Source organism: Octopus bimaculoides, chromosome 4, assembly GCF_001194135.2.
Source record: "Octopus bimaculoides isolate UCB-OBI-ISO-001 chromosome 4, ASM119413v2, whole genome shotgun sequence".
Classification (NCBI taxonomy): Eukaryota; Metazoa; Mollusca; class Cephalopoda; order Octopoda; family Octopodidae; genus Octopus; species Octopus bimaculoides.
In genome coordinates this window covers 51,710,834-51,731,138 of record NC_068984.1, presented here as the reverse complement: position 1 = coordinate 51,731,138, position 20,305 = coordinate 51,710,834, and the positions used below count along the sequence as shown (strand labels likewise).

The 20,305-nt window shown below is 35.4% G+C and overlaps 2 protein-coding genes across 3 annotated transcripts in view; one reads left to right on the top strand and one right to left on the bottom strand.

Moving 5' to 3' along the window:
• The window catches only part of LOC106872156 (translocating chain-associated membrane protein 1-like 1), a 29,603-nt gene extending 25,523 nt beyond the window's left edge, over window positions 1–4,080 (top strand). Inside the window, exons 12-13 of the mRNA XM_014919038.2 lie at window positions 201–340; window positions 2,125–4,080. Of these exons, the coding sequence (XP_014774524.1) occupies window positions 201–340; window positions 2,125–2,210 (226 nt within the window). The 3' untranslated portion in view covers window positions 2,211–4,080. The remainder of the gene's footprint in view (window positions 1–200; window positions 341–2,124) is intronic.
• Window positions 4,081–5,817: 1,737 nt separating this feature from the next.
• The window catches only part of LOC106872157 (uncharacterized), a 21,886-nt gene continuing 7,398 nt past the window's right edge, over window positions 5,818–20,305 (bottom strand). For both annotated transcript variants that reach the window (XM_014919039.2, XM_052967052.1), the window contains exons 2-4: window positions 14,553–15,062; window positions 10,868–11,011; window positions 5,818–7,152 (exon numbers count right to left, since the gene is read on the bottom strand). In XM_014919039.2, coding sequence (XP_014774525.1) covers window positions 6,782–7,152; window positions 10,868–11,011; window positions 14,553–15,036 — 999 coding nt within the window. In that variant the 5' untranslated portion in view covers window positions 15,037–15,062 and the 3' untranslated portion in view covers window positions 5,818–6,781. The remainder of the gene's footprint in view (window positions 7,153–10,867; window positions 11,012–14,552; window positions 15,063–20,305) is intronic.

Here is a 20,305-nt window from a genome sequence, read left to right as displayed (position 1 = left end):
TTTTTTTTTTTTTTTTTTGCAACGTAATCATAATTTTGTCTTTATCTTCTCCTGGATATTCTTTTTTCTTTTGATAATTTTTGAAGATTTTTGCTTAAGAATTTAAAAAAGTTTAATGTATAAAAATTAGTTTTCATTAAGCATTGTTACAATAATTAATCACTGCATTAATTGGAGTATTTATTTGTCATCATTTGCAGAATATTTTGTTTATCTGCAATCTGTTTGCTGCAAGTATGGATGATGTGGAACTTTATCAACTTCCATATTGTACGCATGCGAGAACGAAGTGCACTGTCAAACAAAAAATCACCGAAGAAAAAGGTTATCAAATTGAGAGGTAAGAACAATTTTCATTATCTTTGAACTGACATAGTAAAGTATAAGTATTAACAAATAACTTTCTTGCTTTTGAATCTGTTCTGTCTTGATGAGACTGACCTATTTCTTTCTTTGTCTTTCACTTTAGCATGATGTTTACGGTTGGAATCCAATGCTTTTATTAATCCTTTTGCATTTAAAGTGGCCAGATTTGGCCACACACCTATCGTACAATGTCATTTTAAAGCTAAACAATCATATCATCAAAATCTTGAAGCTACAAGATGATGCATGATTAATTCAAAACAATGTGAAAAATAAGCCTTACATTTAACAGATTTATCTGAATGCTATAGGGTTAAAGCAGCTTTCTATTTTCTGTGAAGTTTTACTATCCTAATTTAATGAGTGTATTCAGATCTTAATTTACTCCAGTTCTAAACAAACTACATTTTAAAATGGTAGGTGGCAAGAATTGTATTTTAAATGGCACAGGTTCAGTTTTCATTAAATTCTAAATATTTCAGAAACTTCCATCAGGAAACAATAGTTTTTCTTTATCAACTCATTTACACTAATACAAAACTTGCTGTCATTCTGATACCTAGTCTTTCTTATGTTGAATTCCTGTCTATTCTACCTCCTGCAGTGTACAACAGTCATAGGGCTTGATAGTATTGAAATCACATAAATATCTTTACTTTAAATTGAAAATTAATGCGAAGTGTAGAAAAAAGAATTGTGAATATTTAAGTTTAAAGATGTTATTTTAACATCTTAGTATCATCTTCATTGTTTTAATGTCTGTTTTTGTGGGTCAGACGGAATTAGTTGAGGCAGGTTTTGTATGACTAGATGCCCTTCCTGTACTCATAGTATTTTAAAATTTGACTCAAGAGTCATTCAATTGCTACAACAAACCTTATAGTTAGTTTGATATACAATACCTGATAATCCGTATCCTAGTGGAATGGCTCAATTGCCCAAATGCTTTTGAAATTCAAAGTGATGAAAAGCAAAATCAATTTAGAAAGGATCTTAACTCTGAAACTGAATCAAACTACAATCTTGTTACAAAGGAGGGTGGGGTCCCCCCCCCCTGCATCAACTAATGTCTTGCATAAAACTTGAAGCTATAAGAAGCAATGAAGTATATGTTAGTCATACCTTTCGTGTGATAGTAGCAAAAGAAGTGAAATGTTTCTTATTTTCTTGGAAAAGATATGTTGCTACCACTCATCCATCTCCCTATCTTTTATTTGTAACTTTTATTAGATATATTGTTAAAAGGTTTAGACTGCTGGAAATATTGTAGGATAAGTAGCATTCAAATACTAAATATCAATAATAATGATATTGAAATGTTACATTAGGAATATTTGATTAGTTTTGGTATTTTGGGCAAAATAACTTTATTTAAAAATATTGAGTGGGATCCGTTAGCCTGACCCCTAAAGAGATATTTTACCTGAAATACCAGGACTGATTAAATATTTTAAAATTAACATTTCAATATCTTTGTTATTGCTTTTATTGATATTTAACCCTTTGACATTTAATCTGGCCTATATGTTCTATATTCAAACTGGCCAGATCTGGCCTCACGCATCTACCTTATATCATTAAAATTTTGAAGTTTCAAGATAATTAATGATGAATTCAAAATAGTGTTAATAATTAAGCATTACATTTAACAGACTAATGTGAATGCTAGAGAGTTAATATTTGATTTACATTGCTATAGACTTCTACAACACACTGATTTTCTGCACGTAACTTGATTGATTATTCTTCCTTTTACAGATTCCAGCTCTGCTGTTAACTCTGACACCAACCATAGTACAGAAAATGGTGCTGTACGTTCTCGAGGCAAGGGAAAGAAGAATTAACATATGGTTCACTTTGTGACCGTTCATCATATCATCTTGTGTTGCTTGTTTGTGTCGTTTTCATTTGTCTTGTTTCAAATCTGTTGTTGCAACACTCACATCTCTTGTCCTACCCATATCCTTTCATTTTTTTTTTCTCCCCCTTCCTATCCTTTAATGAAACCTCATCATATCCTGTTATAAAACTTGTTTTTTTTTTTCTTTTTTGGATGTTGAAGTAATATATCTATAGTTAATGAATTGTAAAATGCAAGGAGAAAATGTGTATCTTGTCTTTGTCATTGGAAAGAAAACTTTTATATGTTTATGTGTGGGGAATGGATCAATCTATTTTTATATATATTAAAAACTGTATGTGTATGCTTAAATTAGTTATTAGGTTTTATTTTTATTGAAATTGTTTCTTGGTTATTTAACTTTTTTTAGTTCATTCTAAGTAACTTCCAAATGTTTTAAACTTTTCAGTATCAAATTTATCTTCTATGTCAAAGCAAAATATTTGAGAACGTAGTCTTATGTAATATAATTATTTGGTGTGTGTATATACTTATATACTCTGAATAAACCCCAACATTTTTTCTTAACTTTGAAATTATGCCTATCTAACAACATATCCTGTATAGAATTAAATATCTTCCAGATTGGTATCAGCCTAGCTAAATATCTAACTTCATAGATAGTACATGACAATCTCAATATTTATATAAACTTAAGTCTTTCTGTGAAGATTATGTTAAAACATTAGTTATGTAAGTGTTTGGACTCAGCTGTACTATATTTGTGGAGTCTAGAGTTCTAAATTTTCAATAATTAAGTTGTTGTTCATCAAAGGAAATTTGGTTTGAACTTAAAAGCAATTTTTTTACAAGTCTGTGTTGACATACACATACTAAATTTTACTCTTTAAGCAAAACACTATTCTACTTATGTAGTAGATCTTATGAAAAGCATTCTTTCTGACTTCAAACATCTCTTTTGTCCTTGAAGCACATGATTGTGATTGCAAAATTACTTGAGTTAAATATAGAAAAAATATAATCCCACACACAGACTTAGAGAAACTATTTAAGTACCCCAGCTAGGGAAAATATATTTCACAAATAAATTGCAACCTTCTGAGATCTGTAAATTCTACCAGTTAAAATGAATGAATATTTACTTCAAAACAAAACCATGAAACTTTCTCTATATGTACTACAAATCTAAAGGTATCCTTACACAAAGTAGGACCTTTTGTTCAGAGAAAGGTTTCATTAAAGTTTCAGAAAAAAAAGGTAACCAAATAGAATAATGATCATTGTTGGCTCATGATGTGAAAATTCACATTCCACATACTGTCTCTTAAATGTCTCTTAAAGCAGAATGCTTCTATTTCTTACCTCAGTTTTACTTCACTGAAGATTAGTTACATATCTGGGTAAAGTGACCTACAGTTAAACTACATTATCTCCAGGAAGGGATTTCTCATGTTTAACTCTATAGAAACTATGGGTCAGTATGGGTTTGGAAAGAATTAACTTTTTATTGAAGTTGCTATTGCTAAGAGAAAAAAAGGTGGGGGTGGGTGCAACACAAACTGCTTCAACTTGCATAAATCGAATATAAACCCAACTCTTTATTTTGTATCAAAATAAGTATTGAAAGAATAATTTTAAAAACCCATGACTGAACTGTGAAATTTTTATCCTTTTATGATTGGCCCTTGGTGCTCTAATTATATATACTAGAATGTAATTTTATCCTAAATTCAAATGTATTAGTGGCCGTTATTTTTGTTTTTTTTTATTTGCTTCCCCCATCACATTTCATGTTAATTTTTTTTATATGTCATTGTTTACTAATAAAATCAAATATATTCACATCCAAATAATCGTTTTCTCTTTTTTTCTTGAAAGTTTGAGAACCAATTTAACCAAGTCACTTACCAAAACAGTCCTGCTTCTCACTCTGATGTACTTTCCCAAATCAGTATAGGACACATATTGTGTCCGCTCTAGCGGTATTAAACACTCTGTTCAGTTTTTTTTTTTCTCTCTACCCATGATTTTTCAGCAGCCATTGACTAATCAAAAAGAATATTAAAGCAATTGATTTCACTTGTCTTGGAAAGTCTGTGAAGACCGTAAGGCTACTGTAACTTCAGTATAGAAGGTAGTAAGGAATATTTGAACCAGCAGCTGGAATGTGTTGGTGTGTAGACTGTACCAATCAGTGGGGTGAGTTTCTATGAGAATGAGGTCTGGGATAGCTATATATGAGTGTAGAATTACATTGTGGATTTCACTGTTGCTTTGAAGCATTGAACTGAAGTAGATTCTGGTTTTAAAGGGTACGGTCAAACTTTGGGATGCAGTTTTCCATGTTGTGAATGTGAGATGACCAGATGTGATTGCAGTCTAGCAGTTGTAGAGATTTGAAGATTACAGGATTGATTAGCATGAGCTCTTGAGGGTGGAATGAAGTGAGGATATGTGTAGATGTTGAGGAAGGTGACAGTAAATTCATGGGGGCATAACTGAAAATTTGGAGCAGAGCTAATAGCATGGATTAGTTCAAACATCTGGTGCAATTCAATACGAGCTAGATGAAGACAATCACATTAGATTTGCATGCTGAAGCACAATCAAATTTGTGTTATTAATGTCAAGTGTGTATCGACCGTGCGATGCGTTAAAGGAGCCATTCCTAGTCACCATCTCCTGGTCGCACAGTCGTTACGCTACAAGTGCAATAATATTGTTTTGGCCAAATTTCTCAAGAGTTCAAGGGAACCACTGGAGAAACATAGAGCAGGTCTCCAGTAGATATTTCAGAAGCTGTAGGTTGTCACTGAAGATAGATTCAAGATGTTTAACAACTATTGCCATCAGCTGTTGAGATGTTAAATAAAAGCATTAAGTCAATAATCAGCAGGGTTGGAGAGCTTCCTCTTCTGGAAAATTAGGCACGCTGCATTGTTTCCAGGATAGACTCTCGAAGAATTGTTCCTTTATTGGTTTGAAGTGTGAAGATGCTTTCACTCTTAGCCTGCATGTAGTGGAGAGGAAAAATTTGCTGGGAGTTTCGTTTGTAGAGTTAGACACAAATGCAGAATCTTCTTGTGTTAAAACTACTTTTGACCATGGTCTTGAATCAGATGAAACTTTATACATCAGCAAACTTCAATCACTCTGATCTGAATACAAAAGTTGTACCATCTCTGACCAAACTCATTCACCAGCTTTGATAGCCATACTTATGTTTTCAGCCCAACCTTGTAAATATTTTCTGAAAAGCAACCTTCATGAACTCTTCCAGTCTATCAGAAGGTGAAGTTGATCAAGGATTTATCAGACAGAGGAGCTACATAGGCTAGGATGATTACCTGTCCCTCTTCCTTTTAGATAAATCATTAGTCTATCTGGAACCATTTTAGATGATGCTTTAGCTCCTATAATTTTTTAAGTTTATTCTTTGGATGGCAACAGAGTTGATAAAATTTGTGCTGCTGCTAAATTATATTCATTTTGAACAAAGATTTGAATATGAGTCTTACGTTCTGCAAGTAATTCTTGCTTTCTGTTTGTTTTTGTGAGCCAAAGTGGTTAAAGAATGAAAACAAAACATCAATCGTTTTAAAGTTTAATACAAAATAGCAATTTGGTATATAAATCCTTTTATAGAAGTCTACTAGCGTTACATATATTGCAGAGCTTCTGTTTAGAGCTTAGTTTATTTACATAATAAAATTACTTGTATAAAATAATTGACATGGATGGAAAATGATAGAAAACATTTGAAAATATTGGTTTCAAAATTGGCACAAAGCCGACAATTTCAGGGCAGGGGATAAGTCGATTATTTTGACTCCAGTGCTTGACTGATATTTATTTTCTCGACCCTTGAAAGGATAAAAGGCAAATTTGAACTTAGAATGTAAAGATAGACAAAATGCTGCTTAGCATTTTGCCCAGCATGCTAACAATTCTACCAGCTTGCCACCTTAAAAACTACTTGAAAATATTAAATGTATATAAACAATTCCAATTCTAGTTACATTATCACAAAATTGATCGAAACTTAGCAATCTGTTAACCAGTGAAATGGACAGTAATTAGTTTGTAAAAATTCATTGAAATAAATCATCTTTAAAGTTTGCATCTAAACAAAGCAATAAGCTGGTATATGTTATGAATTAAATGAGCTTTGAATATTGAAAATATATTACAAATCTGAAGTATATTTCTTCAATTTTCTGTAATAATAGTTTATAAATTAACTTAATAATGAATTTATGACAACTTGAAGAGGAATAATCATTAGTAAATCTGTATAACAAGCTTAAATGGAAGTCGAGAGAAAAATTTGATAAATATTGTAGGACAAATGAACAGTTTAATATGGGAGAATAGAAAATATCCATGTACATTCCTATTAAAAGCACCTCAACAAAATTAGAAAAGTAATGTATTGGAAGTACTTTTACTATGAAGGGTTAATATAGTGAAACTGAAAGAGGGGAAAAAATATAAAAACTAAGATACATTTTTATTTTTTTCTGAATTTAAGAAAACGTGTAATTAAAAAGGGGTTTACATTGCAAATTCATTATCAGATTCAACAATCTTTTTAGGCCAAGGTGCAGGGTCACGCCTCATTCCAGTATTAATATGTCCTGATCTGCTGGGTTCCAACGGTCTATAAGGGACTGAGGATCGGATTTCAGCAATCTGCTTCCTACGAATTTCTTCCACTATCATACAAGTTGAACAAGCTTGTGTCCACAAGAGAACACAACAGAAGATGCACAGTAAAGGACCACATAAGGCAAAATAATAACCCCAATTTAAAGTGACATATGGAGCAGTGTTAAGAATAACTCTATTCATAACAGGAAAATCATCCCAGATGTCTCCTTCAGTATGGATTCCAGCAAATGCCACACCGAAAAGTAATGCAAGAGCTGAAAATATATTAAATGGAAAACCAAAAATGCAGATTAAATAGGTGGAGAAATATAAAGAAAATATAAGCATCCTGTAACAATTATTGCAATATTATGATTACTTAAAGTATAATTAGATTAAGTCACAATGATAAACTATCTTCTCGCTAGCTAAATTATTACAAAGAGAGATGTTCAGCGCTGTAAGCTTTCAAAACGTTTTTTTTACCCAGCAGTGAACTGTAACATTCTATAGTTGACTGTTTTGTTTATAAAATAAGTATTTCCTTCTTCAGCCATGCCAGGCTCATGAGTCTCAGTTTCGATGGCATTATATATTCCCCACCTGGACAGGATGCCAGTCCATTGCAGGATTACTCATTTTTGCCAGCTGAGTTCTTCAAGAACACAACACATCGCCTGGTCCAAGAATCGAAACCAAAATCTTATGATCACGGGTCCAACACCCCAACCACTCCACACGCTTTGTTGATAATTAAGTGATATTTGTCTGTTGAACTCAACATTTCAAGCTGCTACACTATGGTACAGATCTTTCTTTAACAAAGTAAAATATCTCACTTCTAAGTTTTCAGCTGGATGGTTGAAAATTTTCTGGGTCTATCTATTGATTGTTTCATTGTAAAGAAAAAAAATTAAATTGGGCTGTTTTGTTTAACATCATCTTCAGTATCTGGCTTAAGACAGCATTAAAGCTTTTAAAATAAGACACCAATAAATGAGACTTTGAAAAGAGTACACATCTTAAATTATTTACACACACACACAAAAACAAAAAAGAAAATTATCAGAATGGTTTAAGGAAGGAGGTAGAGGAATTGGAATGAGGAAAGATAATCAACTTTCTTGTTTATATTGTGCTTAGAAAAAGTTACAGAAATTAGTAATGAGTGAAACAAAAGTTAGTTCATAACTAATTTGAGTGTGAGCATATCATTGAATTTACTGAATTTAAGGCTTATTTTCTAGGCAAAACCTAGGTCTCTCTAAACAAACCAATGAAGCACTTGAATAATTTTTTTTTTTTTTTTTTTTTCTTCCTGTTTGAAATTTTCAACTATAAATTAAACCTGTATTGCAACTTCTATTTGCCTAGAGCTCAGTATCTCTTTAAAGTGCTTGTGTAGGAGTACAACACCTTAACATTTTCTTAAAATAAAGTTAATAAGGCTATTAAAATATCTAAGAGGAAGCAAGAAAAATTCAAACTATACAAAGAATTTTTGACAGCTGTCCGAGGTAATTAGCAACAGAACATGGGATGAATCAAGTTTTTTAAAGTTTTTTTAGAACATATCACTTAGCATAATGAAGATAGACGTGAGACAAAGTGGATACCTTCAAATGCCAAAGATCCACTTTGACCAAATGACAACAAATTTCAAAAAGAGATAACAACAAGACTCACTTTAGTCTCTACTGCCATGACAAAGCTGAACACTATATGGAAAAGCAACTCTATTGGTTTTCCAATGAGACTAAAAGTGTCCAAGGTCCTACACAGAAAAAGATTTGTCGGGCAGCAAGTCAACAAATACACTGGTAGACAGGAACCATTCCTTGCACAAGTAAAAAGATGAAAGCTTGCTTGGTATGGTCACATATCCTGCCACAACTCCCTGTCCAAAACCATCCTTTGGGGCACAACTGAAGGAGGGAAAAAGAGAGGTAGACACAGAAAATCCTGGTCTGACAGGACAGGTCACAACACGATGACCCTGCTATGCATGATAGGGGACAGAGACCAGTGGTGGCAGCTGACTGCAAAAGGATCTAGAAAGGCAGAGCAATGACTGGTTGCACCAGTTAAGGGATGTACTGTGGTGGTAAAATAACATACAATTATGTTTGCAATACGATTTTGATTCTTGGTTAACCCACTTTTTCCTCATAATTAATAAAATGCTTGACATCTATCACTTATGATTTCTTCCTCACATTTTTTACAAAGTGTGTCACAAGTGAAACTAACGACCCAGTCTTCAGCAACATAACACCATAATTCATGAATACATTGCTAAAGGAAATTGAACTATAAATGTCCCATTTCAATGTCCTATACTCTCCTTAAAAAATTTAATATTTGCTTCAACTTTACAGATATAAAAAAGGCATTTAGCTGAAAAATTACAGCCCTGTTCTGTATCCAGACAAAGCAACAGATGATCTTGCTGCATTTAATTACAATCGATCAGGTAAAAAGAAAAAGTTATCCTGTTATTTATATGGAAATATATATGTTGTTTATAGGTTTTCAAACTCCACCTTTCTTTTGTATCAACATCATCATCATCATCATTTAACATCTGCTTTCATTGCTGGCATAGTTTGGATGAGGGCTGGCAAGCCAGAACGCTGCACCAGGCTCCAATCTGATCTGGAAAAGTTTATACAGCTGGATGCCCTTCCTAACACCAACCACTCCGAGAGTGTAGTGGGTGCTTTTTATGTGCCACCGGGACAGGTGCCACTGTCATCGGCCACGACAATGATTTCACTTGACTCAACAGGTCTTTGCAAGCACAGTTTATTGCCCAATGATTGAAAGGTACTCTTAAATGGGCTGGTTATGCTGCACTGGCATAGGCCATGGTTATGGTCTCACTTGTTTTGTTGGGTTTTCTCAAGCACAGCATATCTCCAAAGGTCGCAGTCACTTGTCATCGCCTCCGTGAGGCTTAACGTTCAAAGGTCGTGCTTCACCACCTCATCCCAGGTCTTCCTGTTCCACAGGTTCCCGTTACTGCTAGGGTGTGACACTTTTTCACACTGCTGACCTCATCCATATGCAACACATGACCATACCAGTGCAGTCATCTCTCTTGCACACCACATCTGATGCTTCTTGTGTCCAATTTTTCTCTCAGGGCACTTACACTCTGTTGTGTATGCACACTGACATTACATATCCAGCGCAGTGCCACCAGGATGTTTAGTTTTTTCATAAAATTACACATTACGTTGTTGTAAGACAAGCTGCTATTGTCTACTGTATATTTATGAGAACTTTGTAACCAGTTGGTTCATAAGAGTAGCATGTGAAAGCTGTCTTAATGTAGTAAATGTACATAAAGTATTGCCTGGCTTGGTAGAGTTCATTCTGTATGAAGATTCTGAACTCAATGCTGCAGGATAATTAAATAATAATTAGACGGTGTTCATATTATTTGCAGCGATGAATGTACAAGTTATGGTAGCTATTTATACCTTAGTTGTCTTAATGTCAGGAGTCAAGGATCTTGACCCTAGATCCTTTAGACAGCAAAAATTTACCAAAGCTATTTTTTCATGATTAGTTTTTACTAGAGTATCTGTGGTGTTTGTGGTGTTATGGGCTGTGATGAGCTATGTGGTGTTAGTGAAGAGGATTGCAGATGAGGCAAACGGAAATGAAGACTGCAGGGGCTGGCGGAAGAGCCACGGGGGCATGTGTGGGCACAAAGCATGTGCACCAGTTTGATGAGAGACGGCGTGTGTGAAAGGTCGTGTTTTTATCTGGTCAGTGATCGCTCATCCCGCCACGGTCAACAGGTAAGGTCTCTGTATTTCTTTCTCCCTTTTGCTTCTTTTTCTGTTGTCTTTTTCCTCCATCACGCTACAGTATCTAAACATTCACAATTAATGCACACATAAATATTTAAAAAAATATGTAATAATTGTATTAAAATTATTAAGTTGTATTAAAATTATATACAAAATATAGTTTACTCACCTGAAAATGTCACAAAGCCTGCTGATGCAATCTCACCAGTAACAGAGCTATATTTTTGGCATGCCAATATGAATATTCCAACTGTACACATGGTTAAAGCAAACATACCAATGGAATACAAGACTTGGCCAACATACAAAGTTTCTGAAAGAAAAGAAAAACAAAAATAGTTTCCCTTTTATTCTTTTATGGGAATCAGTCAACACACTGCAATCAAGCTGGAGCACTACTTTCAAAGTTTTAAGTTAATTTTATTGATCCCAGTACTTCATTTAGTACTTAATTCATTAATCATTATTTTTTCAAATGGTTGTCTGCGTAAGAGATGTAAGAATAATAATAATAATAATGGTTTCAAATTTTGGTACACGGCCAGCAATTTCAGGAGAGCAGGTAGGTCGATTACATCAATCCCAGTGCTCAATTGATACTTATTTTATCAAACCTGAAAGCATGAAAGACAAAGTCGACCTCAGCAGAATTTGAACTCAGAATGTAAAGACATATGAAACACCGCTAGGCATTTTGCCCGGTGTGCTAACAATTCTACAAGAACACTGCCTAATAATAATAATAGTAATAAAAAGTAAGTAAAGTTCCTTCCTGAACTATATAGACTCAAAGGGCTGGTTTCCCAGTTTTCATGATGTATATATTCCTCACCTGGATGGGACACCAGTCTGTTGCAAGGATTATGCATTTTTGCCAGCTGAGTGGACTGGAGCAGTATGAAATGAAATGTTTTGCTTATGAACACAGTATGTCAAAGAATCGAAACCACAATCTTACAATCATAAGTCCAACATCTCTAACCCATGCACTTCCACAATAATAATAATGGTTTCAAATTTTGGGCACAAGGCCAGTAATTTTAGTGGAAACAGGTTAGTTGATTTCATTATCACAGTACTTGACTGGTACTTTATAATTATCAGCCCCATGATGATGAAAGGCAAATTTGACCTTGGCAGGATTTGAACTCAGGATGTAAAGAGCAAGAAAGAATTTCACCAAGAGAGATGGAAAAAGGCAAGAGATAAGAAGTGGGAAATTTAATGTAAAAGAAAGACAAGAATCAGTCAGTTAAGAAATTTTGTTTCCTATAGCTTTATAGATAAAATATCATTACTATTGTCAAATCTTGGGTAGTTTTTGTTATTTCCCTTCATCCATTTTTTATTAAATAATGTAGTACAGTTTGGTGCCCCTATAACCATTGAGGAATTGCTCCACATTTAGAGAAAATCAACTGGAGAGAGCCAATTCCAACATATGTGAAACACTTGTGAAATTAACAAAGCAGTTGTTGTGCATAATGGTGATTCTTTTTATTTTACTAATCACGTTTGTGTCATATACTTGGCTATAACCAGGAGCTTATATTCTGGGTATATAGCATACAATTACCAAAGATATCCTTATATGTCTGTTCCATACTAGCTTGAATTGGATAGCCTGACAGGATCTGATGTGTCCAAGGACTGCATCATGCCCCAATGTCTGTTTTGGTATGGTTTCTACAGCTGGATGCCCTTCCTAACACCAACCACTTTACAGTGTGGACTAGGTGCTTTCTATACATGCTGCCTGCACTATTGAGGTTGCCATGCAGCTTGCAGAACTACAAACCTTGGGATGAGGTGAGGATCAACTAGAACTAGTGGATGAAGAAATTGAAGTATGAGAAGTGGGGGAGGGGAGAATCTGATGGCTACTCATGTCTAGTAGTGGAAAGGGAGAGGAAGAGAAAAATGAACAGTGGAAATAGCAAGAGATAGATAATGGCAATGAGATGTGTAGATAACTTCAGAAGGCACAAAATGAGTTGAAGAATCAGTGTGCAAGACTGTATGGGAAGGAGAACTATGGGAGGGGATGCAAACTGATGGGGAAGCAAAAATGAGGTAGAGTTGAAGGGCAGATGATCAAAGAGTCATGAGTTGGGGGGGGGGGAAGAAGGATGCAAAAGAGAGGGGTACTGAGTAGCAGGATTAGTAAAGATGGCACAGTTGTTAGAAGAGGATGTCACTTAAAAATATAAAGGAAACTGTGTATGTGCATGTATGCACAGTGAGAAGGGGAGCAAGAGAGCTGGTAATTTTGCTAGCAATTAAGGATGTCTCTCTCACACACACTGAAGCTTCTGTATAAAGAGTAAAGTTACACGGTAGAGGGACAAGGACCTTGAATGCAGAAGATTTATAAATGCTACAGATAAATGAGATGAGCATGCTCTGTTGAATGTGTATGAATGATAGAGCACAAAAGAGATGAGAGGAAAACTGAGTATATTAAGAATCAGATGAAGAGTGGAAGAAAGAATACCGTGTTTGATGGACGTAACTATACATATGTAAAATGCTACATTCCAACTGGATGGAACATGTAGAAGAGAGAGAAAGAGAAGGCATAGGAGGAACTGGTGACATCTAATCCCAATAAACTGAATTTCATGAAGGAGATGGCAAAGGACAATACCATGTTTTGTCAATTCAATCTCCTCGCCAACAACCATCATGTTTCTCTCTCTCTGTAATCATATCATTCAGGCTATCTTATTTTACACCCACATTCATTCTGACTATGGGGGATTATCAGACATTGGTTTATAAGCCTGGACAAATACAATAAATCTCTCTTTATCTAAAGGCACAATTTAGTTCCATGGAAACAGCCTCAGTTTGTTTGCAACTAACAACTTTATGCCAATTTGTCATTAAAACTGCAACAGATGATGCTGTGTATAAGAAATACTCTTAGCCCTGTAAGACAATACTTGGGACAACTGTTTTCCTAATTGATATTAGGCTCTGCTCTGATAAAAAAAAAATTAGAATTAGAGATACTTGGTTGTCTATATAAAACTCCCTACCATACCACATAGTGCTAAGGGGGCATTAACACACACTGGCCTCTCCTGCAGAGTGGTATGGGGGAAAACTCCTTATACTCAGTCTCTTCACTCTAACCTAGGAAAGATATTAAAGACAATACTAGACGATCTCAATAAAACTTCTTACCATATAAAGCTGCTTATAAGAATGAAAATGGAAGCAACTCCTATAAGCAACAGTTTATACTGCAGCTATGAAACTCAGTTCCCACTCGTGGATTAAGCTGAACATGTTGATCTATGAATAATAAGAATACAGACTGATGCAAGGGGAAGAAGATCTTTAGAAAATCTAGACGAGATTGAAGCAGAGAAAGGGGTGTCTTTAGCCCTTCTAGGGCCAGTGATGTGACAGAAAAGACCTCTATCCACACTAGTCGTATGGAAAAGAAAGGAACAAACAAAGGGAGACAAGGAAAGGAATTAGACACCCTCTTTAGTCACGTCAGGGACAAGATAACCCCTCAGGTGCCAGTGAATGAACAGAAACAATGTAGTGGAAAGAAGACTCTTTAGCTTTGCTAGGAAGACAACAACTGCTATAGTGCTGGTACTATGTTAAAATGTACCTCATACTCTGAAATGATTGAGTGCTTAACAAATGGAATGTATGAATGAGATATGGCTCCAACCTGTCTAGGAGGGTAATATCTCCAAATAAAAACTTATACGGAATATGTCAACCAATCTAACCTATGCCAGCACAAAAAAGTGAATGTAAAAATGATGATAATATATAACTCTTTTCCATAGAACTGTTTTTGTGAACAACACAACAGAATAAATACTTACTCGGAACCACTAAAACTGGAGCAGTGTTCTCAAGATGTACAAGAGATATCAGCTTGTACTTCAACTCAGTTAAGGTCTTGAAATCAGCATACGGGTACTCCAGGTAAAATAGGCCAACATTTACTGCAGGAACATGTAAATTGTTAAAGGTCTGACCAAGTTTAGTAAGCTGGCGTTTGTAGCGCAGATGTATTTGGGTTGGCAAAAGAGCATGTAGCCAGCTCCGTTCTACTGATCGTTTCTTTCTACCAATCACTGGGGCAGAGTCATTTGTAGTTGTCTGTGCTGTAGGAACGACTGTTGTGGGAGTTTTAGTTGGCACATAAACTTTTATTGGTTCATTGGATTTTGTATAGTGGAAGTCAACAACAAACCAATACGGCAAAAAAAGAGCTGTTAAACATAGGACCATGGTAACCAACATCAGATTAGAAAGGATAAAAAGACGAGTATTTTGTGGCCAGTATTTTATCATACCCCTCATGATGGCAATTCATTCAAAGCAGAAACCTAAAAAGATAAAAATGGCAAAATTAAAATATGACGACTGCAAGTATAAATAAGACAATTTATGGGATTAAAATAAAAATATGAATTTCAATCAGTGATCACAACTGAAAAGCAACAGATAAAAAATGCCATATGTATATCGTACTAAATGTATATACCCCAATGAAAGGTATGCTACTGTGATTTTTGCTGGCAGAAAATCTCAGAAATATACTGTATTAAAAACACATATGGTGGAGTCAAAAGAACATCATTGTAGATACAACTCATGAGAATGACAAACCCCTAGTAGGGGTTTTGGTCTACTTGGGGCTTGTCAATTGCCAAGACAAAAGTTATGCTTTTATCTGTAGGAAACAGTGACTAATACAAAGTGCTAAGAAGGACAAAATGTGTTACTTATTCTCATAGGTCAATGCTGCAATGGTGTTCACTTTGCTCCGATATATAATGTACTTCTAATACATGTCTATGAAGAAATTTTCTGAGAGCTTTACAAAAGAATGCAGATGTTGCAGGGTCTTGGAGTCTGTCAAAATTTAGCTATTTCAGAAAGCTTTGTGCAATTTGGTGCAAACCTTATCCTAACAACCAGTTTCTGCTTTCCTTCTACAATGTTTTAACCATTTAACATGTAACACCACACAAGACTTTAATGCTACAGAGACTACAAATGTCATGTTTATGTATTATGATAAAGTCAATAAGATGACCCTGTTTGGATCAAGAATCAGTCCAGGTAACTTTGCATGCTTGAATTTATGATGGAACAAAATACTGATTATCATTAGATCCAGTTTGGAAAATGAATGCAGCAGGCAAAGACCACAGTATTCATTCTATCTATGCTAAAGCATAGCACCCTAAGCTTGACCACATGTAATTTTGATCTAACTAGGTTTTAAAAATCAACAGATAGGATGATTTCGTCACCAGTGTGGAAATGATGGCATTTCTAAAATTCTCAAAGAAAAGAGAGTGTCTTCTGCTATGTGAAGAGTTGTTGCATCAACAGAAAAGAAAGTCACATGATGTCCAGAAGACAGCAATAGATGGGGTTTAATGATATGGTCATTAACATTGGATCACAGCTCATCTAGCCTATCAGCTAGGTTTTTGTCTGATTACAAAGCTAACATGGCTCTTTCAATTCTCATCTATTAGCCTGGCCTGCTTACACTTAAGAAACTGTATCCACAATCCATTTCAGTTAGCTGAACTTTCTCAGAGAGCTGTGTCTCAGAAAGGCAGCAATAATTACATCAGTCTAATAAGCGAGAATTTGCCAGGCCTCCAGGAAAGCAAAATGACCCACATAACACAATGTAAACAATGAAGTTTGGTGGTAAGAGTCTGATGCTTTGAGGATACATAAAAAGTGATGGTCCAAGAAAGTTGGTTAAAATTGATGGTATCTTGAATAGTGCCAAATACATTCAATTGCTGAAGGACAATTTGATACCAGACTTGGTTGAAAGTGAGATTTTTCAACATGACGGAGCTCCATGCTGCAGATCGCGTGCAACACAACAGAGCCTGGTTGATGAAAGTGTTACCATATTCAAAGATTGACCAGCTCAGAGCCCTGACTGATTTAAATATCATTGAGCAAATGTGGACAGAAATAAAGAGAAGAGTTTGTCAGAAGAATCCACACAACCTTGAAGAGTTGTGGAAACTCAGCCACAGGGAGTGGCATTTCACACTTGTGAAGATGGTGAAGGATATGTACGTATCTGAAGCAATTACTCAAGCTAAGTGAAGCCACATGAAATATTAACAATGTACAGTAACTTCTTGAAATGAACATTATGTAATAAATTTTCATTATAGAAATTTTTTTGTTTTAAAACGCTGTATCTTGATTGGTGTATGTGAGGTGGCTGAAGACTTTTGAATGGCCATTTTTGGTGGTCGTCTCACATCTTCCAATCTCATTCAGAACCCCTACTACAAAATATAATGATTATGTATGGAAATGACTCCAACAGGGCTAATGCTTCATCTGTCAAAAACACAATGCAAAACATCCACTTATAAGTTCGCAATTAGTAGAAATTTACAATAGTTTAAAGCGGCTGAAAACTTTTGCATGGTACCGTATATACACACAGACACAAACTTTCACACATGAACACATATTCACATACACACACAAACATATTCACACATACACAGACACAAACAAATATGCACATACATGAACACATACTCACACACGAACATATACATACACACACAAACATATTCACACATACAGACATTCGCACACAAACATTCACACACACACATATATACACACAGACATACAAATGCATATATATTTATACACATACACACACACATATATATATATATATGTGGTGAGAGAGAAAATTTATTGTATTTTTGTATAAGCTACTTTTCTCTGCAAGCATTTAATTGTATTAAATGATTATCCAATATTAATCACTGCAAACTACTGAACAATAGCTCTCCATCCTGTCCATTTAATACTCATCTGAAATGGAGTGGTCATATTTGAAGCTAAGCTCCATTAACAAGGTGACAGAATTATGAAGGTGTAAACATCCAGCGGAAGCCAGCGTGAGGAGAATGCTTTGAAACTGTGTACCTTACAAATATAGAGGAAAAATAGTTATACTGCATCCCCTCATTTAAAAGGCAAAAAGAAAAAATATTTTATCTTTTATCCATAATCTTTTACAGAACTTAATGACCAATGGTTACTTGAAGTTTCATAGCATTAAGTTCATAATAGATAAATCATCACCAGTTCAATACAAAGACTATCACAAGTAATATTTTCAGACAAGCTGATAAACTATCACAATGTAAAGTTAACAATACTGTTTGAATACACAATGGCACATGAGTAATGGATTTGAAATTTAGCAAGCCTTAACCAGGGTAAATATTACCTCAATTTTAGAACCAGTGGGATTGTCTGATAGACTCCTTTTTTTTTTTGCCTTTGAGTAAAAGCAGATGCTTTGTATGCAACACCAATGTCAGTAGCTCTTATTACATCACATCTCATTGTTGTAATGGAAGTATAGAAGTAGAGGTTGCTGCATCCATAAGCTCAATAGAGTAAGATACTGAAATACCATAATTTGTCAGTAAATTACATTTTCCAACCTGTGGCTTTAGAGACATTCAGGGGAGCTGAATGTGACTTTCAAGGATCTGGAAGCTTTGGACTTTGTTAGCATCCCAGCCAGGACCGGATTAAGTACCTAAAAGATTTTGGTGCCCCCATAAAAGATTATGTAATTCAAAATATAAACAATAACAAACTATAAAATAAATTTTTATTTTTCAAAATGAAACAAAAGAGTAAGAGGGAAAATAATATTTATTTTTCTATACTTCCACTTTATTTATATTTGAAAAGTTGCCTCTTGCTTTTTTGAATTGCAAGGTCTTTGATCAGATCCTCAAAATTAATCTTAGGTAACACATCTACATCTATATTTAGTAGAAATAAAGGCATCCCGAATATTATTTTAGCAAGTTTAAAGTGATTTCTTTTGTGCTGTAAACCATTTACTATTTCTGTGGTGCCCATTCCTACCCTTGATGCCCTAAACATGTGCTTATTTTGCTTAATGGTTAATCCAGCATTAATCCCAGCTCAGTAAAGTATCAAATGATACTTTGGAGGGTGCTTGGATGTCCCTTATTGTTGCAATCACGTATGATAGTTCCTCAAGTGTTTTGGATGAAAAATGTTTAGACAGACATGCTAGGGTGTCTTGGAGTAGTGCCATCTTACTGTTGCTTGTGGTTCCAACAGAGGGCAATAGAAACTATGCATGATGTGGCTTGCTATCAATAAATAAATACTATAGACTTGGTGCATTGCTTTGCCTGGGGCCTATAATACTATCAAAATGGCTCTGTTCTTGAGTGATATATAACGGAGATAGGATACGCATGGTTTTATATTTTGTTTATTTACATGTTTCCTGAGAGTATTTTTTGCCATTTTCTTTGTTTATTTTTGTAAATTGGGTTCTTTTTCACAGAATTGTTTTGAATTTCTCTTGTACTATTCTTAAATAAAATAATTTGAAATCAAGCTTGTAACACAATGCAAAATTCAGTCAGCCATGAAAACATATTTTACTTCAGTAAATTAACATTTTCTACCATATAATTTGATAACAAAGGACCTCTCACTCAGAGTGAAAGGCACACTGTATGATGCCTGCATGTGAACAGCCATGCTACACTGCAGAGAAACACAGGCTGTGACTGCTGAGGGCGTGCGTAGGCATGTAAGAAATGAAGCTAGTACGCTCTGCTGAATGTGTAATGTTAGTGTGCATGCATGACAGTGTAAGCATCCTGAGAGAAAAGTTGGACATAAGCAGCATCAGATGTGGTGTGCAAGAGAGAGATGACTGCCTTGGTATGGTCATGTGATGTGTATGGATGAGGTCAGCTGTGTGAAGAAGTGTCACATTCTAATGGTGGAGGGAACCTGTGGAAGAGGTAGAACCGGGAAGAAATGAGACAAGGTGGTGAAGCACAATCTTTGAATGTTGGGCAACCAAGACCTTTGGAGATATGCTGTGCTTGAGAAGACCCCTCAAGACAAGTGAGATTGTAATTGTGGCTGATACCAGTGTCATGAAACTGGCCCGTTAAAAGCACCCTTCAATCGTTGGGTGATATGCCGTGCTTGTGAAGACTTGTCAAACCAAGTGAAATCATAGTCATGACCGATGCCAGTGTCATCTGACTGGCACTCATGCTAGTGGCACGTAAAGTACCATTCAAGCATTGGGCCTCATGGAGACAGTGACAGGTGACAAAGACCTTTGGCAATATACCATGCTTGTGTAGCCCTGTCAAGCGAAGTGAGACCATAGTCGTGGTTAATGCCGGTGTCAGGCCAGTGGCACATAAAAAACACACACCTCTCTCTCACAGTGGTTGGTATTAGGAAGGGCATCCAGCCATAGAAACTAAACCAAATCAGAATCGGAAGCATAAATGTGAGAGGCCTCGGGTCGCCTTGGAAACAAGGTCACCTGTTGAACGACCTGAGGTCTTACAGTGTAGATGTAGCAGCCATTAGCGAAACCAGGCTCTCCAACCCGCAGCCCTTTTTGGCGGGTACGAGATTTTCCTATCTCCGTGTCGGCCGGGAGCGGGCGGTGGAGGTACTGCGGTGCTATTTCGGAAAGGCCTAGACTTGAAAATAAGGGCAGTCTTCCTGGATCCGGAAGGTA